Genomic DNA, 25,986 nt, shown 5'->3' on the forward strand with positions numbered 1-25,986 from the left:
TTGTTACGTTTTTAGTGATTAACAGAATTTCTTGGCACATAGTAGGCAATGAATAAATACTTCCTGGTGGATTTGCTTCCATTTTATGTACCTGTTATGTTTCAGGTGACATGATTTAACCTAATCGGAAGGGCTCTGTGTGTGACATGATACAACATAAATATGGTATGTCCAAAGCTGCACTGCTATATTAGCTCTTACAATGGTATCCTATCAGCTATTTTTTGTCATCATCAAAAGATCATTACTAAGTTCCAATATACAACACTTGGATAAAATCCCCTAGCCCCTAGAAACTTATAATTGGACAAAACTATCACCATATGGTGAGTAAATATGGGGAAAATATATATAGATATGTCTAAAAGCAAGGCAAGGCATGGTGGCTCACACCTGTAGTCCCAGCAGTTTGGGAGGCTGAGATGGGTGGATTGCTTGAGCCCAGGAGTTAGAGAACAGCCTGGACAACATGGCGAAACCCCGCCTCTACAAAAAAAAAAAAAAAAAAAAAAAAATTAGCTGAGCGTGGTGGCATGCACCTGCAGTCCCAGCTGCTTGGAGGCTGAGGTGGGAGGATTGCTTGAGGCTGGGAGGCAGAGGTGGCAATGAGCGGTGATCGCGCCACTGAACTCTAACATGAGTGACAAAGCCAGACCCTCTCAAAATAAATAAATACAATAAAAGTAACTTCCCTGGAGGCTGGGGAGCCTCATTAGCAGCTCTTCTTTCTAGGAAATGACCATCCCAAAAGGGAACTTGATTTTCAAGCTTGTAGAAAGTACCCAGCTCTTTAGATTTACATTTAGTCTAGGGAGGAATGGCTGTATAGCCAGCCAGAGCTGGGTTTGAATTTCTGCTCCACTACTTACTGACTGACTTAGGACAGGCACTTTCCCTCCCTGAACATATGTGCGCATCAGAAAAATGGTCACGTCACCATTAGCCTTTCAGGGCAGCTGGCAGAGCAAATAAGGTAACAAAGAAAACACCTATAAAGCACCCAGCTTGGTACCCAGGAAATCAGAAGTGGATACACAACTTTCCTCTTCTCCCCTCTTTTGAATAACTCATCCATTATTCAAATGGCACCTACAACAATACACTAAGTAGGAAGACTGGTTCGTGAGAAAATTCATACTTGCTGTATATCCTTTGTAAGTCCATGGGTTATATCAAGCATTCCTTGATTATGCTCAATACTTAAGGACCAGTGGCCAGGCTGTTGTGTATGTGTGTACATACGCATGTGTGTGGGAGGGATATTTGATATTCTTTCTTTTTCAATATTTCTTACCCAATCACGAGTCAGAGCCTTTATGGGATAAAGGCTTCCTAAGATGTAAATGTCCAAGAATTGAGCATTTCTAGGAAATTCCTGAAGCATCCCAAGAAAGTTAGGCTGAGGATGAATTCTCACATCCTACACATGCTCCACAAGTGTAGAATTATTCGATTCTGCTTCGATGGAAAGGACAAGGGCAAGGACAGCCTAAGGACAGTCTGTTATTCCATGAACTAAACATGAGCTGACACTGACACCCAGGTCCAGAGGAAACAAGTCAGTGGCACTATCAAAGACCTCCAGATAGGATTCCTCCAGACAGCAGTGAAAAATTCATTCAGTTGTTTGTCTCAGAGGATTCTGTCTTAGATATGAAGTCTGTGTGACTGATGAAGGCATAGTGATGGTGGGTCTAGGCAGAGAAGTTGGAAGATGACACAGAACCTCTCAATTGGGAAAAACTTCCCCCTTTTTTTTTCCTCAAGCTCTTGTCCCTCGGGAAAACTCTTAGTTTCTCTTCAAAGCCCTAAATAAAATGCTACCTCCTCTAGGAAGCTCTCCAGGGCCACTCAAAGTATGGCCCCTGCTTGCTTGGCTTTCAGTTACTGCACATATGACCTGGTATCACAGTTACTTGCTGCCTTCTGCCTCCTCCACCAGACTACATCCTCCTGCATTATCCCCTCTCACATTTCTCATGGGTTGAAATAATATATTTAAAGTATTTGCTAACATTGATTGATCTGTTTTCATTGCAAGAAAACATAGCTCCTAAATGCAGGGACTATGGTCTGCCTTACTGCTCACTATTCTATCCCCAGTACCCAGAACTTTGTCTGGCATCTGGGAAGTGCTCACTAGAGTTTGTTGAACGAATGAATGAATGAATGAATGAATGAATAAGTAGAGGTCAGTTTCTTAGGGTTCTGTTTGTTTCTCCAGCACCCAGCATAGTGGCTGGCACAAAGTTGTCAGGGAGGAAAGGTTAAATGAACAAAATTGCGTTTTAAAAAATCATCTTTTAAGTTTTAAAAAGTGGTCTATTTTTATGTAAATTGCTATCCAAACCAGGAATGTATAAATATGCCATCCTCATTAGCATAGAATTTGGACTGAATAGAAACCTGAAGATGGGCAACGAAGAATTTAAGCAAAAATTAGAGATATATTCTAAGCTGGGAACTGTTCCATGTATTATACTCACAGGCATCCTCGTTGGAGTCCTAGTAAGACGGAAGAAAAAGATGCTAAAAAAACAATCTAAAGAATTTGGGAGAGACTCTTGCTTCTGGGAATGACTTCACGTGGTCATAATTTCACTTATCAAAGCCCACATGTTTAAAGCATTGTGCTCTTCATGTTTTCTCATTGTCATTTCATCCTAGTAAGGTAGATCAATCAGGAGCTATACCCATTTTTTAGAGAGGAAAACTGAGGCTAGAGGCTATGCAATCTCTGTAAGGTCACAAAGCTAATTAGTAGTGGAGTGAGTTCTAAATCAGGTCAGCTGACTCCAAGTTTAGTAATCTTCCCACTCCCCACTGGTTGGGTGGCAATTATAATCTTCACTTCATTCCAACTACAGCCCCGGGCCAACTCCAGACCTTTGCTGAGGCCGCCAATTACTCTCAACTTCTGCATCTTCAGCATTTAGTATTCCTGGGACCTCAATTGGTATTGGTAGGAATAGTCTCCTTATAGCATAGTAGTTAGGGGTTGGCTTTAGAGTCAGACAGACCTAGGTATGAGGACAAATCCCACTACTGTGATCTTTAGTATGTTTACTTAACCTCCCTGTGCCTCAGTTTCTTCAACTGTGAAATGGGATGATAATAATATATACCTCACATGGTTATTGTGAAGATTAAATGGAAAAATGGTTACAAAGCACTTAGTACAGGTTGTGTTTTACAGCCTCATGTTAAAATGAGAAAAGGTGATTAGCTGAGATGTTAGACACGGACTGTCCCCCCTATTAAGATGCCTTCTGCTCATTAAGTCCCCCCCTCATTCCTCCCAAGCTCAGGGCAGGGGCTTTGCAGGAAGAGGTTAATCCAGCAAGTGTGGTTTGCCTGTGGTGTGCGTGCCTAGCCCCATAAAACCCTCTAACGAGAGGCAGCTCGTTGGCTTGGCTGTCTCTAGGCATTCTGTCCTCTCACAGAGGCTGAGTTTGTGCCAAGCCGAAGCCCTCTGCCCCAGGGAGTCTCTGTGGGTTGAGTCAGGCAACTGTAGTGAACAAGTCTTGTTCCCACTGATCCCCAAGCTCTAGCTAAGGGTTCTTTCCAGGAGGGAGTCTAGGAGTGCTGAATGGGATAGATGCCTGGACTTCCTGCTTGGAAGACACTGAAGGACAGTGTTTGCTGAGACAGGAAGAGAGGGAGTCTCCAGGAGAGACCATAATGTTTGAGATACACAAGAACAGTGCTTGTGGGCACAGTCTTCCACAATAGATGGAAGAATCCCAGGCATCCAGACAAGAAAGACATCTGCTCTGAAACAATGAAGAGGCCATGGACTGATCACGGCTCACTCATCAAAAGCTGGTCATGGAGATACCTGAGGGCCAATTAAGTCATTCACCCAGATACCCTCACATCTTCCCAGTGCTGCCTCCTTTGGAGTTTAAGGGAAACCTGATCCTGGAGGGTAAGCATCTCTTTGATCCCTGCTGGCCTCAGTGAAACATCATTTACAGGGAAAGTTTTGAGCCCTCCCTAGAGCAAAGGCTTGGGCTAAGCTCTCCCTCTGTGGATTGGAGCCAGGCTAGTTAAACTTTATATGTGAAGTGTGGCAATTCGAGGAATAACCTCCACTTTACAACATCCCCTGTCTCCTTGCCTACCAATAGCAATTGGCCTGAAAGTCTTGGGCTTGGATGGAAAGGAAACCACAGGCCTAACCCAGCTCCACCCTAGCAGGCTGGGTAGGTGTAACATGACCTGCCCCTCAACCTGGGCTATGGCAGACAGGTACCCGCCCTGGCACACCTGCCCAGAAGTCTGTTTCTGGTAAGGAGGTAGGTGAGTATTCAATAGCTATGGCCCCAGGATAGGGCACTAAGCTCTCTTTATAAGGGCAGGTTCCCCAGAGATGGAGTTGGGTAGAGAAGGGAGGCAGGGAGAATATCAATTCAAAAGAAAGAATGGGGTAACCTAGAAAAGGCTGTTGAGTGGGAAGGAAAGAATGATAGGCTCAGAGAAAGAGCACTGGGGTCACTTAGAGGACTTGCACACCCTCTAGGCATTGGGGAAGCAAAGAATTTAAGAGTAGAAGCAGTGCAAATATTGTTTGGGTGGCAATTATAATTTTCCTTGGGCACACCCTATGTGAATCTGAAGTAGGCTCTAGTTGGGGTGGCAGAGGTGGAGGAAAGAGAGGAGGTTATGAATAGTTCCTTCCCTTCGCCTTCTCCAGGACCCTGTGAGCTGTCCAGGACTCAGCCCAGGATCTCACCTGAAGTAAGAGGTCCCTACATGGGTCTATTCTCTGCTCATAAACTGGTTCCTTTTGACACCACCATACCTACCAGTCATTTTGGCAAAGTGACCCCAAGGACCCAAGTCACATTCCAGGGGCTGCAGGGCTGCAGTCTGTCATGCTATGGTAGGGGGAAAAAGTTTGGGGTCAGCGGGCCTCTGGCTTCCAAGGGGCTCCCGGTGCCCACGGTTTTGCAGGGCAGGAACGGAGGCAGAAGATGCCTCTCTTTTCAGGCCTTGCCCAATTCTTTGCTTTTACCCTAGACCTTTGTGTACACAATTGCAACTGAGCCCCTGGAGGGTACGTGGGGCTCCCTTCGAGGCAATATGAGGAAGCAGGCGCATGTTACAGGGTGCAGGTCTGGGTTGTGTGAGGTTTGAGGTGGGAGTGGCCACAGCACCAGGCATAGGGCCCAACCTCCAACTTCCCAGGTCTGCGGGAGGCTGAGGGGAAGGAGTGTGTATATGAAATGAGAATAGTGAGGTGGGAAGCCTCCCCTGCCCACCCCCCTGAAAAAAAACAGAAACCCCAGCCCCCTTTCTCAGGCCCGTGGAATTACCTAATTCTCCCTTGGAAGTGTAATTTCCAAGTCAGCTCAGAGAGTCCCAGGGCCAGCTGTGGTTACACTCACTTCCCCTTTATGAAGGAGCCTCTGTGCCTTGCCCTCACCTTACAAGACCAGTCCCTCACTGTGCGTCTCCCCAGATTGCCCGGCTCTCCGATCTTTCACCCCTTCCCAGGGTAGAGTACCAGGCTTCACTCTCTCTCGGAGGAATCCAGCCAGCAGTATGGTCACAAATTCAACGTCCTCTCCCTCCCGTTTCATCCTTCCGCCTCCTACCACCTCCTTTCACCCCAGGACGACCCCCGGAGCTTCCGGAACTAGGGTGACCTTGGCAGGGCCGGCCTGGGGCTGCAAGCCCCTCCTCCTTCCACCCGCCTGGTCCCCAGGACCCCCGACCTTCACAGCCCGGGCCCCCATGCGCCACAGCCGCAACCATCGAAGTTCAATCAAGTTGCGCTATTGTCTCAGCTCCGTCCAGGTCTCCTGGGCGCCTAAGCTCCTTTCCTTTCCTTTCCCCTCCCTAGAGCCTTCCACACACCCACTCCCAGCCCCAAATGCCCATAAGCCAAACGTCCAGGAGCTCGGAGGCTCCGGCGGCGCAGGCACTTCTCTCTCTGGCAGAAAAGCGAGCGCGGCCAAGACCCTCCTTCCTGCGGACCCCACACCCACTGCCCCGAGACTGCAGCTGCGGCGGAACTGGGGGGCTGTGGCTGGGAGGGGGGTGCCACAAACCCGACCCCAGCTCTGCGGTCTGGCGGTGAGGCCGGGGGTGTGGGGGCGCTTACCTGCGGGGGAAATTCACTGTCCTTCCGGATCTGGGCAGGGGCAGATGAAGCATCTTCCCCGGCTCAGGCGGCCATTCACCGGGTGGGCACCCAGTGCCCCCCAGGACCGCTCTCGCCCGACACCCGGGGACACCCGAAAATGTATGAGCTGTGGGCCACGCGGAGGGTCAGAAACCGAACCCTCGCCTGCCCTCCGCTCCCTTTTCTCCCCACCACCCGGGCTCGTACTTACGGCTCCAGCTGTACTTAAAGTGACAGAGCCCCATTTCCCCGCCGCTGACTTCTGTCCCGAGCCCCAGCGATGCAGGCTGCGAGCGGGCTCTTTAACGCCCAGAGCAGGTAGACAAAGAGCCACCGCAGCCTCCTCCGTTCCGGTGGCCTCGGAAGCCTGGAGGTGCCGACGGGGCTGGGGGCTCGACCTCCACCTGGGCTGCTCCGGAATTAACCCCTGGGATGCCAGCTGCTGTCCCTTGGGCTCTCTTACTCGCGCTGCACTGGCAGGAGGGGGTGTGAGCAGCGAGCCACTTCTCTCTGGGGCACGGGTTGGTAAGGAGTTGGGGAGGCCTGGGCAGAACCTTCTCCATAGAGGGCTTTCTCCCAGCCTCCTCCTGGCTCCTTTCCAGGCTTTTAGAAATTTCTAAAAATCGGAGCATGGGTCAGTGCATTGCCTAAAACAAGGTCCGTGAAGGGGTGTGGTGGGACACGAAGGTCCGATGGGGTACATATTGCCAGAGGTTGGCTCAGGACCCTTCTGCTCACAGCCGGGAGCCAAGTAGGATGGTGCGACCTTCTGATGTCCTAACAACCTCAGGGGGTGGGGCCCAACATCTCTCCAGCATTCAGGAGACCACAGATTAGGTGAGGTGTGCTTGCTGGGGGAAGACTGTGGGAGAGAAACAACAGCTCACACCACCCAACGATCTGTGCCTTTATCCAGGATCCATTTTCAGCTGACTGTTTAGGAAAAAAACAGTGGGATCCAGTAGCAGGGCCCTCCCATTGGGTTCCTCCCCACTGAGGGTCCTCTTGGTAACTTCACTCTCTTGGCTCCACAGAAAGGAGCCCTGTTGGGTAATTAGCCTGCTGCCCTCACCCTTGCTTCCTCCAGTTCTCACTCTTGGCTCCTGGAAGGGGTTAAGTGTCTATGGTTGGGTCCCAATCCCAATGTGAACTGGGCAAACTCGGAAGCCTACATTTTAGAGATGGACAAATTATACCTGCAGTTTCTTTAAGCGACAAAAACAACAGCAGCAATTTTTTTAAGCCCCCTAATGTGCTGAACTAAGATGACTTGGGACCACAGAGCAGTAGTCTCTAGTGTTTGGGCCGTTGGATGTGACTGAGCCACACATACAGATCCAGGTCACATGTGTTTTCTTAGGCCTATCTTTCCAGGCCTCGGTTTTTACAGATGTTAAGGGAGAGGTTTGCACTCCTGAACTCCTCCTCCTCGCTCTCACTGCCTTTAAAGAGGTCTGGGTGGTGCTTTGAGTCCTAGGAATAGTCCTTTCCCAAGCCCCCCAGCAATGCAGGCTGCCCCTACTATTTTCAGCCCACAGGTCAATGAACTTTGGGTAACTGGACAGCCCATCTGCCCCTACTACTCTGGCTACCCAATGCCACTGACCTGGGGCTGCAGCTCTGGGGTGATGAACCACAGTTCTGAGAGGGCGGAAAACCTCAGCAGAGGGATCTCCGTTTCCGGAGAATGGAACAGTTTAAGTTGGAGGAAGGGTCTTTGTTTCTGAGGTTGCATATTGTGGCCAAGTTTTCCAAATATGCTTGATCAAAGGGGAGTAAAGGGCTGCAGTGATCCTAGCACCAATCCCTCAGACTTCCCCCTAGTATAGGGGATAGACAGACTTTTATTTCCTTTACTCTAAGTGGTTTAGGTGGTAAGACTTAGAAAAGATGCACCAGCTCCCAAGCAGACCAGCTCTGAGGGAGAATCAGAGCAAGGCAGATGGTCCTCTCACATATTCTTCCATTTCATTCCAGGATGATGTCCCTGGCCAAGCCCTATCCTGGCTCTCCTGTTCTGATAATGTCCTGAGCCTCCCATCCTCACCACCACCCAAAACAGGGTGAGCACAGTGAGTTCTCTAGGGAGGCTCTGTCCATGCAGCTGTGCTGGAGCTGGCCTGGGTCATCTGGGGAACAGCTTATAGTGACGTGCCATAAGGGATTCTCTTTAGCCTCAGCCAGCATGGAATCCTGAGTAAAATGACTTTGTCTCAGCCAAAGGAATGTCATCAGCAGGGGATGTTTTTCTCCAGATCTAGCTGTAAGCTTTCCATAAGGTTTCCTCCTTTGTGGTTTTCTCAGCAGGGCCTGGAAGGAGGGAGATCTGAGGCCTGGAAGGGGTAGACATAGGGGTTTACTTGGAGGGACAGGGGTCTTGTGCATGGAGCTGAGCTGTTCCTGAACATTCCCTCACAGCCCCCCAGAGACCATGTGGCTCGATCCCTCATCCTCATACCTGGAGGCCTGCCCACCCTCCCTTCCACCCTCCTCCCGCTGTGTTTCACCTCACACAGGGACTGGAGGAGCAGATCATAAAGAGAACAAGTCTCAGCCAGTAGCTCAGCTCAGGGCAGAGGCTGTCAGCTGAGTCCCCACTGAGCATTCTGGGGTATAGGGTCTGCACACCACCTCCTTCTTGGGACTGATTCCTGAGATGCCAGAACCCAACAGAAGGCGAGGTTCCTGCTATAGGTTCCTCTTTCCTTCTTGATGAGGAGGGTAAGTTCCACAGTAGTGTCTACCTTACTGCTTGGTGGAGGTTATTGTGGGCTTTTATAGGGGAAAGAGCAGGATCCCAGAAGCATTGCTACTTAAATAAATAACATGCAAATTAGCACTTGCTATTTTCAGTCCACAGGTCAAGGCACTTTGGGTAATAGGCAGCAGCACTGAAGAGAAATGCTGTCTGGGAGTTTTTTGTGAAAATATGAAAACACAGCCTCCTCTGTCAATGGGGAGCTCCCGTGCTTGAAGGGGCCCTGACCTTCCTTGCCTGTCATGAGGGTGTGGCAGAGTGGAAGGGATATAGTGGCACAGTTGCCTTGACTACAGTGGGGATGGGGTATGGGGGACGGGCAATGCAGGGGTGACTGTGAGCATGACTGTAGCCTGTGGCGCAGGGAGTTGGGGGCAGCTGAGGGACACATGGTAGAGGGGGATGACACCTGCTGAAAGGGAGCTGGGAGTCAGGCACTTGTCCAGAAAGAAAACCCAGCCAAAGAGGGAGAGAGGAAAAAGGCCTATCTATCTCACATAGGCTTCCTCTGTGCTCCTGTGGGGCTTCTCTTCAAAGAGCCCTTAGGAGCCATGATCTCATTTGTCTCCCATGCCAGCACTCTCACAGCAGCTCTTTACAAGGGGGAAACTGAGGCAAAGAAAGTCCAGGAAATGTCCAAAGCAGAGGGCAGAACGCAGACTAATATGCATGAGGTCCCTCAGCCAGATTCCTGGGAGGGCGTAATTCCCTCTTCCTTCCCACACCTTCCCCACCTAGAAGGATCTCTGGAGTCACCTTGGCTGAGGCCCAAGATTCTTTTGGCTAAAGTTTCATTTCCAACAGAGACATTGAAAGATAGTTTATGGGAGGCTCTCCTTGTCTCCTGGACAATAATCTCAGAGGTTGACGTGGTTGGTTAGAATGGGGTAAGAAGAAAAGGGAAAGACTTGAGAGGCAGTTTGGTGTGCTCTGAATTCCAGTGTCACTTGCCTGAGGGTTTCTGGGTTCCAGAGCCACCTGTCTGGAGCCTGATCACATACCCGATTTCCTGGTGAGTCCCAGAAATGAGACCCTTGAGGGGATTAGGGTCCCAAGGTAGGTATCCATAACTCTGTCCACTGACCTGCCCTCATGTCTTCTTGTTCCCATCAATCATGAGGCTATTTCATTCCTTAGATGGAAAAGCCCGTCCTTGCACAAGTTTTGGCCAGTCAGAGAACGTCCCCCTGGGCCTGTGGGTGACAGCTGGGCCTGTGACTCCTCTGCATCCTAGCCAGGCCTGGTTGATAGCATAATAGCAGAGGCAGGACAATGGGCATTTTATAGCAGAGTGATTAAAAAGAGAAAGAATTAAATCAGAGTGGGGGGCAGGGAAAGGAAAGAGAAAAGAATTGGGAGAGGGACTTCAGTGAATTAACCCTTTCCATACTGTGGCAGGATCAATGGGGAATTACCTGGCCACATCCTTAATCCCAGCTTTCAAAAACCTACTCTCAGATGCCCCATTGACCCAACTGAATCCTGAGGGAATCATCTGTCATGACCTTGACAGCTGTCTAAGAAAATAATTTCCAGTCTCTGTGTAGCAGAAGTTTTCAAAGCATATTCACGCCTATGAGTTTATTCTATTCTCAGACAACCTAAGCAGGTATTATTATACTTGCTTTAGAACATTAACAGCAAGAAAGATTAATAATAGAGTGGCCTAGTTTGGCCACAGGTTTAGAAGCCACAATGACTTGGGTCCAGGTCCAGGCAATGGATTTCTTTACCATTAGCAATGCCTGTGTCTTCCAGAGTTCCTCATGCATGAGGGTGGGGAGCTTCTCTCCTTTCCTGGACCAGCATGACTGCTGTCTTTCCTCCTCAATCTCCAGGCCCTTCCTACAGGAAATGCCAGGTACCCTGGATCAGACCCAGTTCATGTGGTCAGAAAATCCAGAACATTCGAGCCAAAAAGGACTTTAGGGAGCATCTAGTTCAAACCCCTCATTTTCACAGAGGAGAAAATTAGGCCCAGACAGGGCAAGTGACTAGCTCAAGACCCCTCCACACAACTCAGGTGTCTTGATTCCTGGGGCAGGCTTCTTTTCACTAGTCAGTGGCACCACTTCTTGCCACTCCCTCCCTGGGGCTAGTGTGGGGCTCAGATGGACAGGTTTGGAAGGTAGATGGGAGAATTTGAACTGGGGTCACTGGGAGTCAACAGATGCACAGTGGAGTGTTCCAAAGCTCAGCCCTAATCCCAGCTGAGATTTCTCTGGGGTAGCAAGTCAGCCAGCTGGAGGAAGGGGTCCTGGTCCCAGCTGTGTTACTGTTCAACAAATATTTATATAAACTTCAAGGAGACCTGCCTTTCTCACCACCCCCACAGTTGGGAGGGGCAGGAGAGAGGGTAGACCCTCCACATCTTGTATAGTGAGCTACCGTCTCAGTAGTCCTAGCTGATTATCCTGCTTCCAGTATCCCAACACATCAGTGGCTTTGTGTGCTTCTGAGAACATGAGACAGAGGATGATAGGAAGGGGTAGGGGAGAGGGGCTGCCTCTCCAGTAAGGGCCTGACAGACCCTCACCCAGGGTCACTGGGCAGATGCCAGGGTGTGTGTGAGTGTGTGTGTGTATGCATGTATACAAACCCTCCACCTCAAGAGGCCAGGAGCAATCATTTCAGATCAGCTTAAGCACCCATTCCACTGCACTCCATTGCCAAATGGTCTCCCATAGCAATGGGATCCATTGCTAATTTGGATCCCATATATCTGTGAAACAGAAATGAAACCTCATACAATGTATCGAGAAACTACTGTAAATGATCTTCTTCTTCTTCTTCTTCTTCTTCTTCCTCTTCCTCCTCCTCTTCTTCTTCTTCTTCCTCTTCTTCTTCTCCTCCTTCTTCTTCTTCCTCTTCTTCTTCTCCTTCTTCTTCCTCCTCCTCCTCTCTTCTTCTTCCTCTTCTTCTTCTTTTTTTTTTGAGACAGGGTCTTGCTCTGTCACCCAGGCTGGAGTGCAGTGGCATGAACACGGCTCACTCCAGCCTCAATCTCCAATGGCTCAAGCGATCCTCCGACCTCAGCCTCCAGAGTTGCTGGGACCACAGGTGCAAGCCAACACAACCAGCTAGCTTTAAAACTTTTTGCAGAGAAAGGGTCTCGCTGTGTTGCCCAGGTTGGTCTCGAACTCCTGGGCTCAAGCAATCCTCCCGCCTAAGCCTCCCAAAGGGCTAGGATGACAGGTGTGAGCCATCACATCTGGCCAATGTTATCTTCTTTAATCCTCAAAACCATCTCGCCACCTCCACTTCTATCCCTGGTGTAAGCCACCATGTGCTCTCACCTAGCTAACTGCAGCAATCTGCTTTCCACGCTTCCTGGTTCCCCTGGTGTCCCTGTGGTCTGCTCTCCTCAGAGTAGCCAGACAGACCCTTTGCAAAACATGTTGGATCACATTGTCCCTCTCCCTGAAGTCCTCCAGTGGCTTCCTCGCTCTTGGAAGAAAAGCTAAAGTCCTCAGCATGGCACACATGGCCTCTGGCTACCTGGGACCTCATTTCTGGCCACTTGCCTCCTTGCTAACGCTCCTTCAGCCACACTGACCTCCCTGCAGTTCCTTGAACTTATGCTGATTCCTGCCTCTGGGCCTTTGCATATACTCTTCCGTCTGCCTGGACAGCTCTCTCCCCAGTTATCTGCATAGTTTATCAAAGAAGCCTTCCCTGACTACCCACTCTCAAATACCCACTACCCTATCACTCTCTGCCCCTTACCCTGCTTTATTTGTCCTTATGACACACAGCACCACCTAATTTATTGCATGTTTATTTGTTGGCTTGTTTGCCATTTCTTTTTCTCTCTTTCTTTAATTTAATAATTTTTTTTAAATACAGAAGTTTTCACAAATTTGGGTGTCATCCTTGCACAGGGGACATGCTAATCTTCTCTGCATCATTCCAATTTTAGTATATGTGCTGCCAAAGCGAGCACTGCCATTTCTTTTTTGTTTTGTTTTTTGAGACAGAGTCTCGCTCTGTTGCCCAGGCTGGAGAACAGTGGTGTGATCTCGGCTCACTGCAACCTCTGCCTCCTGGGTATAAGCGATACTCAGGCCTCAGCCTCCTGAGTAGCTGGGATTACGGGCACATGCCACCATGCCCGGCTAATTTTTGTATTTTTAGTAGAGAAAGGGTTTTGCCATGTTGGCCAGGCTGGTTTTGAACTCCTGACCTCAGGTGATCCACCCGCCTCAGCCTCTCAAAGTGCTGGGATTACAGGTGTGACCCACCACACCCGGCCGTTTCTTTTCATACATGAGTTTAAGAGTAATGCCTATTTTTCCTCCTGCCACATCTGCAGTGTCTGGTATATATTAGGTGGTCTACAAGTGTTTATCGAATGTATGAGCAAATATCACAAGGTGGGCATTTCTTTCAGATAATAACACCGAAGCACAAAGAGGCTAAGTAATGCACACAGGTAGTGAGTAGCAAACCGAAAATTATATCCAGGCCAGTTGGGCTTGAATGTTCCATCTACTTTGCTACTCTGCCTCCCAAGAGCAGGAAACTAACCACAAGGACCTGTGGAGATAAAAGAGATTGTATAAGCCAGCAGTGGTGGCTCATGCCTGTAATTCCAGCACTTGGGGAGGCCAAAGTGGGTGGATAGCTTGAGCCCAGGAGTTTGAGACCAGCCTGGGCAGTATGGTAAAACCCTGCCTCTACAAAAACAAAACAAAACAAAAAACAAAAATTAGTGGGTATTTTAAAATTTAAGAATTAGCCTGTACTACATTTTAAACTTAGCACGGATTAAAAGTAGCACAGTGGCACTTGCTTGTAGTCCCAGCTACTTGGGAGGCTGAGGTGGGAGGATTGCTTGGGCCCAAGAAGTCAAGGCTGCAGTGAACCATGATTGTGCCACTGCACTCCAGCCTGGGTGACAGAGTGATGCTTGTCTCAGAAAAAAAAAGAGACAGAGAGAGAGATATTGTATAGCTGTTGCCTTCCAAACTTCAGGAGTATCTGATCAGAGCTGGCGAAGGGTGGTATCTTTTAGTTGGAACCTCACACACGGAGCTGCTTTTCCTGGCTAAATCCAGAAAACAGGGAACATCAGAGGAAAGTTCACTCCAGCATGGGCACAGGGCAGCTGGCTATCCCCCAGGGCCCCTCTGTGGAGGCTCATTGTGGCTTGGAAAGGGGCAGTGACAGCCAGATGATAAGCTCTGTCCCTGATCTTCTAATAACACTCAGCAGAATGTCAGCAGTCCTGGGAACCCCAACTGCTGGAAGTCCCACCACCTGAAATTGTCCATATGGCCATGTATGTGTAGATAGTGTCATTCCTGAACTGCCCTTTGTCATCAAACCCACAGGGGCCAAGACAGAAGCCAGACATCAAAGTAGAGGAAGAATGAGAGATTGAGGCTGAGGAGAGGGGCTGGAAGAGGGTGAGCAGTCAAAGAGGGCAGGGTCTAGGTCAGAGATTTATTCCTGTCTCCCAAGCTGGAGAAGTCCCAACAAGAAAGAGAAAAGGCATGACACAGAGCCCTTTAAGTAGGAGCTGGCCAAAGGAGAAGGGGTATAGGCTGGTGAGAATACACTCGCCCTGCTCTGGGTCACACCCCACCCCCGCCAGGCTGAGCACAAGGTCACTCATCTTGCTCTGGATGGGCCCCTCCACTTCTCAGACACTCTCTGTGCCTGTCTGGTTGCCACACACCCCCTGCACATCGGCGGGCCTGTGTCCTCAAACAGTTGATCTTGTGCACACACAGCCTCTTTGTATCCAGCCACCTCTCACACACATGTTCGGATGGGTCTCACACAGTATCTGTCTGTCTCTCATTTCCACCGCTTGGCGTGCACATCACGAACCCGCTGACTCTGTTTTTCTACCGCACATGCCCCCATGTCAGCCTCTCCTACCTTGTCTCTCCGTGATCCTGCCCTGCATATTCAGTGAGTGTTGATCTGCCTCCAGTGTAGCTATGTGCTTTCGGTCTCTATGGGTCTGACTCTTTCCTCTGGCCTGCTTTGCAAATCTATACTTTTATGCCTCTTCCTGTGCTTGTTCCATTGTCACACCGATATATAGATAACAACCATTCAGTCCTTCAGCATCTTGGGACCCCTAAACCTTTATACTTCAGTAGGTAGTTCCCTCTGCCTGGCCTGCTGGCTTTTCTTCAGCTGCAGTGAATGGCCTTTTACTGCCTGGCCAGAGACATCTGATAGCCCAGAGGCCAGAGCTGGCCCCTCGTGAACATCCTGGGACAGCTCAGCCTTTGAGCTAGAGGCAAACAAGGACTTGTATTCACAGAGGCTTGGGTTGCTCCTTCTGCCCTTGGACCAGAGTTCCTGACTGTGGGTACTTTGTGGCTCCCCAAAGCAAGACTCTATCCTGGAAGATGGAGAGGTCATGTAAGGGCATTCCAGGAGGGGGTCTCTAACAGTGATTCATTGGTCAGTCGACAGCATGGCCTGAGAACCTACACTGCTAGGTGTTGAGGGGACACAGAGAGAGAGAAGACAGAGTCTCTGTCCTTGGGAAGCTCCTACTCCAGTGGAAGGCCTGTGATCCCTGCCCCTGACATGCTCACAGGCTTCAGGGACACAAGGGCTGCACACAGAGGGAAAGGCTTCAAGGAGCACATGGTGAGGCAGCAGGTGTACTGGAACATGCGCAGAATGTCGGGGGAAGAGGCCTGGGTTCTGTTCTGGTGGGGCCAGTTTGAGTTATGTGATCCTCCCAAGCCAGTTAATCCAAGTTCCAACTTCTTCACTTGTAAATTGGGTGGGGGATGGGGGGAGAATATCTAATTCACATTAAATAAAATAATGCCATATTAGTGTGTGCAAACCATGCATGCTAGAATCATAAAAGTGCAAATTACTGCAGTACGCATTATGCACACAAGTGCCAGGACAACCCAGAGTCCAGTGGGATGAATCAGGAAAGGCTCCCTGGAGGGAGGGGATTTGGCAAAGATGGGTGGGCAACTGGACATCACCACCCAGGTGGAATAGCTGGCCATAGATGATGGCCTTTGTAGCTTTGGTTTTCTAGGAGCAACCAAGGGAAGGGATGGATGTAACATTTACTGACACCTGCTGCATGCCAAGTGTTATTTTTTCAGATGGAGCCTGATCTCAGCTCACTGCAACATCCACCTCCCAGGTTCAAGCAATTCTCGTGCCTCAGCCTCCCGAGTAGCTGGGACTACAGGAGCCCACCACCATGCCCAGCTAATTTTTGTGTTTTTAGTAGAGACGGGGTTTCACCATGTTGGCCAGGCTGGTCTCGAACTCCTGACCTCAAGTGATCTGCCTTGGCCTCCCAAAGTGTTGGGATTACAGGCGTGAGCCACTGTGCCCGGCCACCAAGTGTATTACATACATTATATTTCACTATATGCTAAAAACAATCCTATTGCCATATTCATATTCTCGCTTAAAATAGATAAACAGCTTTCCCAGAGACTCAGAGCTGGGATCTGAACACCAGGCCTGTCATACTTCCAAACTTGTGTTCTTTCTGTAATATCAGACTACATGGAATTTTCAGGTACCACACAAGCTCAGCTGGCTTACCACAGAACATAAGGAGAAGGTTGACAATTAAAGAGGGGAGACAGTGGACAGGTAGACAGGTGGGCAGAGCTGGTGGGGGAAAAGCCAAGATCATCTCAACAGCTTCCTTGACCCTTACACATCCTGACTGTCAACCAAATTGCATGTCATCACACTAGGTGAAAACTCCAGCAACTCAATTGTAGGTTACTAGGACACACTAGAGGGAGGACCACTCCTGAGCTACCATTAGTTGCCATGGCAACCAGAATATATCCAGCAGCCCCTCTGGAGTACCTGGCTTACTCCAACTTTTCACTAACCCTGTTGGGTTTGAACAGACACTGTTATCCAGATTAATGCTGCATAGACTGAGGGGTGCTGCCCACTATTTTAAGAATTAAGGAGGCTGGGCACAGTGGCTTACCCCTGCAATCTTAGCACTTTGGGAGGTCCAGGGAGGATTGGGGATTGCTTGAGCCCAGAAGTTTGAGACCAGCCTGGGCAACATAGTGAGACCCTGTCTCTACAGTTTTTTGTTTGTTTGTTTGTTTGAGATGGAGTTTTGCTCTTCTTGCCCAGGCTGGAGTGCAATGGCGTGATCTTGGCTCACTGCAACCTCCACATTCTGGGTACAAGCGATTCTCCTACCTTAGCCTCCCAAGGAGCTGGGATTACAGGCGCCTGCCACCACACCAGGCTAATTTTTTGTATTTTTAGTACAGACGGGGTTTCATCGTGTTGGCCAGGCTGGTCTCCTGACTTCAGGTGATCCACCTGCCTCAGCCTCCCAAAGTGCTGGGATTACGGGCATGAGCCACTATGCCTGGATTTCTAAAGAAAATTGTAAATATTAGCCCGGTGTGGTGATGTGTGCCTGTAGTCCCAGCTACTCAGGAGGCTGAGGTGGGAGGATCATGTGAGCCTAGGAAGTAGAGGCTGCCATGAGCCGTGATTACACCACTGAACTCTAGCCTGTGCAACAGAGTGAGATTCTGTCTCAAAAAAAAAAGGAGTGTTTTGAGAGCCAGTTCACATCTGACCCAGGAATCTAACTCCACACCTTCCTCTCGTCTTTCCTTCCCATCTTTCCTCTTTATAACTGGTGGTGTTTGTGTCCCACCTATGCTCCTCTGCAGTCACTTTTCCCGTATGTGCTGTCTGAGCACAACTGCAGGTACCTGTGACTCAGACTCAGGGATTCCTCTCAGCCTATGTGCAACAGGCTTGAAACACAGACCCAATGCCCTCTAGGAGCTGCTTGCTCTCAGTCAATAATGAATGGGAGCTGACATAAATACTCATGCTTCCTTGACCTTCTGGTGGGGCAACACTGAGGTGTATTCGATGTCATCTCCTAGAAATCCGTAAGTCCCAGTTGCCCACAGCAGTAACCTGCACATGAACATAGCCTGTAGTGACTTCCTTCTCTTCCTGACTCACTTTCCCACTCCTATCAGCACTTTCCGGGCACCTGCCAAATAAACCACTCACACCCAAATCCTTGTCTCAAGGTCAGCTTCTGGGGACCCGGCCCAAGACATTCTTCATATGCAAGAAACATGTTTGAGTGAGGGACTGACAGCCCAATTAGCCAAGTCATGATGGGAAAGAGGTCATGGCCACTTGTGTGATTCTGTGTGCAGTGAGCTTAGCTATTTGCACAACAAGCACATGCTGTTCTCAGCCCAGACCCCAAACCACAGATGGGCACCATTTGCTGCACGAGAACATTGTGTGAACAGGTAAAAATGGGTCAGGACAAATCCATCTTTCTTGGCAAACAACTTACTATGTCATTCTTCCTGTGAGGATCAGAAAGATCATTTTCAAGCATGAAGGTTAATACATTCTTTGTCAAAGAATGTATTATCATCTAGAATGTGTCTGTGACAACTTAGGTCCAGCAGCTTGCTAATGTCTATCATCAAATGGCTGATGGAGAGCCAGCATTTGTTCAGCATTTATGATATCTAATGTAAGAGCAGTAACTAATTTAATCCTCACATCAATCTTACAGAGTAGGCACCACTTCTCTCCACAGTTTTCAGCTGAGGAAACAAGCAGAGGGAGGTGAAAAACTCATCCAAACTCACAGAGCTAGGAGGGAAAAGAGGCAGGATACAAACACAGGCAGCCTAGCTGTGAGTCTTCACTCTAAACCATGCTATGGCTCTGCCCATCTGTGGTATGCCTGTGTTGATAAGCCTGTTCTCAAAAGTCTGTTTATTTAACTGCACGCTACAGGATTAAAAGACTATCAAGACTGTGTTGCGAAGCATTCCTTGAAATGTAAGTCAAAGCCCAAATTTAATGTCCTCATCTTCCAAGTTTAAGAAACCTTATTTTGATACTCTAGCAACCCCTAATTAAGACTGAAGCCATCAGCTAAATGAACAGACCATTATGTTGAGATCAGAATAATAGATTTCTGTTTTATTTTATTTTATTTTATTTTATTTTTTGAGATGGAGTTTTGCTCTTGTTGCTCAGGTTGGAGTGCAATAGCGTGATCTTGGCTCTCAGCAACCTCTGCCTCCTGGGTTCAAGCGATTCTCCTGCTTCAGCCTCCCAAGTAGCTGGGATGACAAGTGCATGCCACCATGCTAGCTAATTTTGTATTTTTAGTAGAGATGGGGTTGCATCATGTTTTTGTTGGTCAAGCTGGTCTCAAACTCCTGACCTCAGGTGATCCACCCACCTCGGCCTCCCAAAGTACTGGGATTACAGGCATGAGCCACTGCGCCTAACCAGAATAATAGATTTCAAACTGACAGCTCTTTATACTTTTCAAAGCACTCTTACTATTCTTTTCCATTTGATCCTCTTAAGGCAAAAGTGATTACCTTTTTTACAAATGAACAAACTAAGATCAGAGAGGACAGGTGACTTGCTCAGTGCCACAGCAAGTTAGAGGTGTGCTTAGGATTGAACTCCAGATCTCAGAATTAGCCCAGTGCTTCTTCCCCTACACCACAGAGAAACATCAGCCAAGGCTGTGTGTATGAATCTGGAGTCAGCATTCTAATTGTTAGATATTATCTTCAATGAAGCAACAGCCATCGTCTACTTCAACTACATACTGCTTCCTTTACTATGGACCCAGTAAGTATCCCACCTTTCTATTTTATGTTAATTTTTAAAATTTAACTTTCTAGAGACAAGGTCTTTGTTGCCCAGGCTGGTGTGCAGTGGTGTGATCATAGCTCACTGCAACCTCAACTCCTGGGCTCAAGGGATCCTCCCTCCTCAACCTCCTGAGTAGCTGGGAGGGACCATAGGCATGCGCCACCATGCCTAGCTAAGTTTTCATTTTTTTTTGTAGAGACAGTGTCTTGCTATGTTGCCCAGGCTAGTCTCAAGCGATCCTCTCACCTTGGACTCCCATAGTGCTGGGATAACAGATATAAGCCACTGAGCCTAGCCCACTTATTATTATTATTTTTTTTGAGAGACAGAGTCTTGCTCTGTTACCTGGACTGGGGTGCAGTGGCACAATCAAAGCTCGTTGTAGCCCTCAACTCCTGGGCTCAAGTGATCCTCTTGTTTCAGCCTCCCAAGTAGTTGAGACTATCCATAGGCACGTGCTGCCATGCCCGGGGTCTCACTTTGTTGCCCAGGCTGCCTACCTCCCTTTTAGATTTGAAGTCCTTTCAGGAGAAAAACTGAGTTTCCTTCCTGAATGTGAATGTTGGGTCCTCCCGAGGATGGCCCCCTACTGTTCTCTGCTTCTATCCTTGGGTTTCATGAGCAAAAACTAGGCCTGGCCCAGCTGTCCCACTAGGCGGGATTCCTAAAGACCTATCAGGAAACAGACAAGGCAAAGGCAGAAGAAGAAATAAGAAGTGGGACAACTCGCCTCCTCGTCCATTCAAATTCAAAAGGGGTCTCTTCTCTTTGTACACACCACATAAACCCAGTGCTCATTGCAAGAGAATTCTTATCAATGAGGGTGGCTGGGCTGGGTATCTTGGGGTCTGAGAGTCAGACGTGAGCCCCGTGGGAGGGCAGTGAATGCAGCTCCTTCTCAGGAGGGTAGCTGCAGAGGCTGGGGCGCTGACGGTAAGGCTGAAGTGTCTCTTTAAGGCTTGAGCTCGCTGATTCTGGGAGCACAGAGCCAGCCTGGGAGAAGGCAGGGGCCTACAGTTTATTTTATTTGACATTTTTCAACGTCAGGACACTTCAGAGCCAAGGAGGAAACGAAGTCCATCTGTTCTGAGCCCCCAAGCACAGTTCAAGAGGACAGGCTGGGGAGTGGAGGAAGGGGTGCTGAAGAGAAAAGAAGACTGGAACATCCAGCCACACGCGGAGGGCAGGAAGCAACCTGATGAGGGAGCCATGGTGTGGCAGAAGTCGCCAAGGAATCCTTCTGTTCGGACACACGCTTACCGCTCACTCAAGATGGAGCCTGCTGACTCTGTTTAATGCCCTGTGGCCCTTGGCACAGGTTGCAGGACAGCAGTCCTGTCAGGGCTGTGGACCTCACACCTCTATGTAACGTGAAGGGCACCCTCTGGAGTTGTGGGACTTGGCAGTAGTGTTGCTGCGTTGGTCTGCAAGTCCCCATCCATTACTGCCACCCAGCTCAGACACAGCTCACCCATTCACATACACAAAAATGGACAGATTGAGAGGGAAACCCACGTTAAGGTAAGGAGCAGATGGAGGGCCCTCTGACCTCCTCCCACCAGGCACGTGTTGCTCCCATACTCAGTGCCTGCCTCCACCTCTGTATGGGTACCCATCCTCTATTCCCCTCCCACACCAATGGATGCCAGGGATGGAAGGACAGATGGCTGTGAAAGTTATCTTCCTATTTAGATTAAATTCCAGACCTTCCTATTTTTAGAAAAACAAATTCCTTTTGTATTTCCAAGTGGTAAAAATGGCCCGAGCTGTCATCTAGGACAGTCAGCAGCCAACTCGAAGTTGTCTGCAGTGTCATGGTTTGGATATTACCCTGGCAAGACTCCTTCTAGTGTCAAGCGGGTGATCAGTCTCGGTGCCAAATTTTAAGAGGATCATTGACGTCTTGAGAGCTTCCAGAGGAGGGTGATCAGGACAATGAAAGGTTTGAAAAACTGGGTCATTTAAGAAAGTACTGAAAAAAGCTAGCGACATTTTCTTTTTCTTTTTGGTCTAGAGAATATTTGAGCTATATTAAGAACATGCTGAAATACTTGGATGAAGACTTACACCCTTATTCTATTTTTCCCAGATGACAGAATTTGAATCAATAGGTAGATGTTACAGTGAAGCAGATTTCAGCTGAATATTTAGAGACTTTCTTATAACTTAATTCTATATGATATGGAATAAGCTTCCCATCACTGTGCCTATGCAAGCCAAGGATGAAAGACTGTCTGTCAGGGATACTGTAGATAAGATTATTGTACTAGATAGAAAGATGGGCTAGTCTAAAACTACTGAGAAGCTTTAGAAAAATGTGGCTTTCTGGGTAGCAGAGGTTCTGCATTGGTAAGTCTGAGGTTTAGAATTTGTATTTCTAAGAAAACCCCATCAGCTATAAAACTCTTAGAAGAAAACATAGGGGAAAAGCTGCGTGGCATTAGATTTTGCAATGATTTCTTAGATATGACACCCAAAGCACAGCCAATACAAGAAAAAATAGATAAACTGAATTTCATCAAAATAAAAAGCTTTTGTGCATCAAAAGATACTTCTACAGAATGAAAAGGAAACCCAACCCACAGGATGAAAAACAAATCTCCAAATCATATATCTGATACAAGGTTCATATCTAGCATGTATAAAGAACTCTTAACACTCAAAAAGAAAATAAACAATACAATTTAAAAATGGGCAAACGACTTGAATAGATATCTCTCTGAAGAAGATATACAAATAGCTAACAAGTACATGAAGATGTTCCATATTACTAATCACTAGAGAAATCAAAACACAATGAGATAACCACTTCACCTCCATCAGGATGGGTTTTTTTGTTTTTTTTTTTTTTTTGAGTCAGAGTGTCACCGAGGCTGGAGTGCAGTGGTGTGATCTTGACTCACTGCAACATCCGCCTCCTGGGTTAAGGCAACTCTCCTGCCTCAGCCTCCCGAATAGCTGGTATTACAGGCACACAACACCACGCCAGCTAGTTTTTGTAGTTTTGGTAGAGATGGAGTTTCACCATGTTGGCCGGGCTGGTCTCCAACTCCTGGCCTCAAGTGATCTGCCTGCCTCAGCCTCCCAAAACGCTGGGATTACAGGTGTGAGTCACCGCGCCTGGCCAGGATGGCTATTATAAAAAACAAACAAAACAGAAAATAGTAAATGTTGGGGAGAATGTGGAGAAATTAGAACCCTCATTCATTGCTGGTAGAAATGTCAAATGGTGCAGCCATTGTGGAAAACGGTATGGTGGTTCCTCAAAACAAAAAACAAAAAACAAACGAACGAAGAAACCAAACACATAGAATTACCATATGATCCAGCAATTCCATTTCCAGGTATATACCCAAAAAGAACTGAAAGCAGGGACTTGAATAATATTTGGACACCAATGTTCAGAGCAACATTCTTCACAATAGCCGAAAGGTGGTAACAACCCATGAACAGATGAATGGGTGGACAAAACGTGGTGTATACATACAATAGAATAGAGTTCAACCTGAAAAAAGAATGAAATTCTAATGCTACAACATAAATGCTCCCTGAGGACATTATGCTAAGTGAATAAGCCGGTCATTAAACAACAACAACAACAACAAAGACTGCACGATTCCACTTATATGGATTGCCTGGAGTAGTCAAATTCATAGAGAGAAAAAGTAGAATGGTGGCTGCCAGGAGCTGAAGGGAGGAGGAAAGGGAAGCTACTGTTTAATGGGTACAGAGTTTCTCTTTGGGGAGAAGACAGAGTTCTGGAGATGGACGTGATGATGGTTACACAGCAATGTGAATGTACTGCATGCCACTGAACTGTATACTTTAAAATAGTTAACATAAAATGGTAAATTTTATGTTATATGTATATTACCATGATTTTAAAAAATAAATCCTTTTCTAAAAAACATGTATGATTATTCTGGCAGCAGCATCAGAGTCACTTTCTTCCTTCTAGTTTGCTGACTTCAGTTGGAAGAATTTGCCTTCTTTGATTTGCTGACTAATGACCCTGAAAGGGGCCTGGTCACTGGAGGGAGTAGGGAGAGCTGACTTGAGACTGAACAGGGGCTTGGGAAGAACCCTTAAATGGATGATCCCCCCGCAGATAAACAGAGTGTGGAGAAAGCGCCAGAATTACTGTCATCTTTTATGGTTCGCTCGGATAGCTTGGAGCCGATTATGTCACCCAGTGGGGAGAGATCAGTTATTCTGCTGGCCCAGTGCTGGGAGCTCTTGGGAGATAGAAAAGTAAATTGCAGCAGGCCGAGGCTGACGGGTGGGAAGGGGTGTCACAGCATGGCTGAGGAGGGAAGCGCTGAAACTATCCCTACAGGGAATAGTCCTATCCCTTTTATGACTAGAGAAACAGTTTTTTAAGAAATAGGACATTTTCTAAATTATAACATCTAGATGGAAACCACAGTGGGCATGAGAAGACCAACAGGAGGCTGAGCAAGGACAGCTCAGGTTTGCATGTTCACTTAAAGAGTCGCTGGAATCCAGGTTGCCTTGTTACTAATTAAAACGACAACACCACTTAACCATGAAAACATATAATTGAGGAGTGACTGTTTACATTAAATTACTGGGATTATAAGTTGATTCCCTTCAACTCTGACTTCTCAGATGGCCATGTTTACAGTCCTGGCAGGGAAGTTAACAAACTCGTGTTAAGGGTTACTGCTAACTGAAGGTTGACCATAAAAAATGCATGTGAAATGATCTTGTAAACTAGCATCACAGTTTACAGTGAGGTCCGCTTTATGGATATTGTCATGCCAACAATTGATTCTGCGTTCCCCATGCAAACTCCAGGCTTCCCTGGGCCTATAGCTGGGGGCTGTGCAGGGAAGGCAAGTTCTTATCCATGCTAGTCTCGGTGAACTCTAATTTTAAAAAAATGGATTCGGGAGCACACATACTGTCCAGAGGAAAGAGGGTAAAACAAGGATGTTAGAGGGGGGATAAAGAGGGTCTTTCCTACCCTTTCCCCCTGCATTCCATGCCCCCACACCCTATTATCTATGCCCCTGGGACTGACCAGTTGCTACTAGATCTGTCTTCGCTGCTGATTCTGAGTGAGTGGGACTCTGGTCAGACTACACAAAGCTGATGGTAAGAATCGTGTCTCTCCATCAGTCTGGCACTCTAATAACAAAAATAATAATAGCAGCAAAAATAATAGCTATCATTTAGTGAGCATTTACAATAAGCCAGGAATTATTCTAAGTACTTTACATATATTAACCCATTGAATCCTCATCATAGCCCTGAAATAAGTTCTACTATTATCTGCATTTGACAGATAGACAAATGAAAGAATGCCTGGGGAGGTTAACTAGTTTGCTCAAGCTCATACAGCTAGTTAAGAGCCGGAAGTCCTGCCACCTTCCTCAGACTGGGATGTCTCCAAGCAGGGGTCCTGTACCTTCCAACACTTGGGGTATTTTCTGCCATGGCCATCAGGTGGGTTGGTGGGGTGAAGGGCTGTCAGAGGGGTTTCGTTTCCATCAGTTTGGGAGCTGTACTGGGCAGGGGTCCCGTCACCTCCATCAGTCTGGGAGCTGTGCTGGGCAGGGGTCCTGTCACTTCACCTGTCTGGAAGCTCCCTAGGGTCTGGGGCTATGGTCTTTCTAACACATGGGGGACTTTCTAAAGACTCAGCCCCACAGGGCTTGTGCCACCCTCTGCACCTTCCTGGGATTCTCAGAGGAGGGTAACAACCTGACACTTCCTCAGGCAGTGCCTGGCAGCTTCCTAGGGCAGAGGCTGTGTGGAGCAGCTCCTCACACACTTTGGCTCTCCTTCCTGTCCAGCACAGGCCTCTGACCACAGAAGGAGCTCAGGACCTGTGCACTGCATGGCTTTTCTCTGGTCTCAGCTCCAGGCTGGCGGATCTGAGCATGAGCGTGAGGTTGGGCTGGCCCCTGGGATTTAGCAGGCAGTAAACAACTCCATTCATGCGTCAGTTGTTTTGCTCCAGAGCAGCCTCATCAGCTGGACAGGCCCTAACCAGATCCCTCCAAGTTTCTCCGCAAGGGTGGAGATGGGGGTGGGGAACAGTGGATGGCCTGGAGCTTGGCTCTCGTCTTTTCCGAGGAGAGGCTACTTTCCACTCCCTTGAAGTCTGAGATTTTTATTGGGGAGAGGCAGGCCCTGGCAGTAAGATATTAAGTCCCTGAGAAGGAAGGGAAGAGGTACTGCGGCTACTTGTATGGCCCCTTGGCGGAGGAGGGCACCAGCAAACCAAGAAGGGAGAGTGGAAGGCAGTCAGCTGAGAGGTGCTCCAGAGAAGCTTCCAGAACCACTGCCTCTCTCCGGTCTCCAGGCTTGGAAGAGTGGGCCAGGATCCCCCTAAGCCCCCAGCACTTCATTCTTCCTATCCTCTCTTCTATCCTCCCAGACTAGGAGAGGACAGCAAGAATGAAGTGCTAGG

The 25,986-nt window shown here is 48.2% G+C and overlaps 1 protein-coding gene and 1 non-coding gene across 9 annotated transcripts in view; both read right to left on the reverse strand.

Annotated features, from left to right (window-relative positions):
• Window positions 1-25,986, reverse strand: part of NAV1 (neuron navigator 1) — a 275,710-nt gene that overhangs the window by 73,572 nt on the left and 176,152 nt on the right. Inside the window, exon 1 of one of the 8 annotated variants that reach the window (XM_021928657.2) lies at window positions 6,110-8,604. The exons of the other annotated variants lie outside the window; for them this stretch is intronic. Within the exon in view, the coding sequence (XP_021784349.1) occupies window positions 6,110-6,162 (53 nt within the window). The 5' untranslated portion in view covers window positions 6,163-8,604. Of the gene's footprint in view, window positions 1-6,109; window positions 8,605-25,986 lie in introns of those variants that run through there. 8 annotated transcript variants of the gene reach the window in all.
• Window positions 12,725-12,831, reverse strand: LOC116271950. The gene has a single exon (XR_004180684.1). It is a non-coding gene; the product is annotated as a U6 spliceosomal RNA (small nuclear RNA).

The sequence above is a fragment of the Papio anubis genome, chromosome 1, assembly GCF_008728515.1.
Source record: "Papio anubis isolate 15944 chromosome 1, Panubis1.0, whole genome shotgun sequence".
Classification (NCBI taxonomy): Eukaryota; Metazoa; Chordata; class Mammalia; order Primates; family Cercopithecidae; genus Papio; species Papio anubis.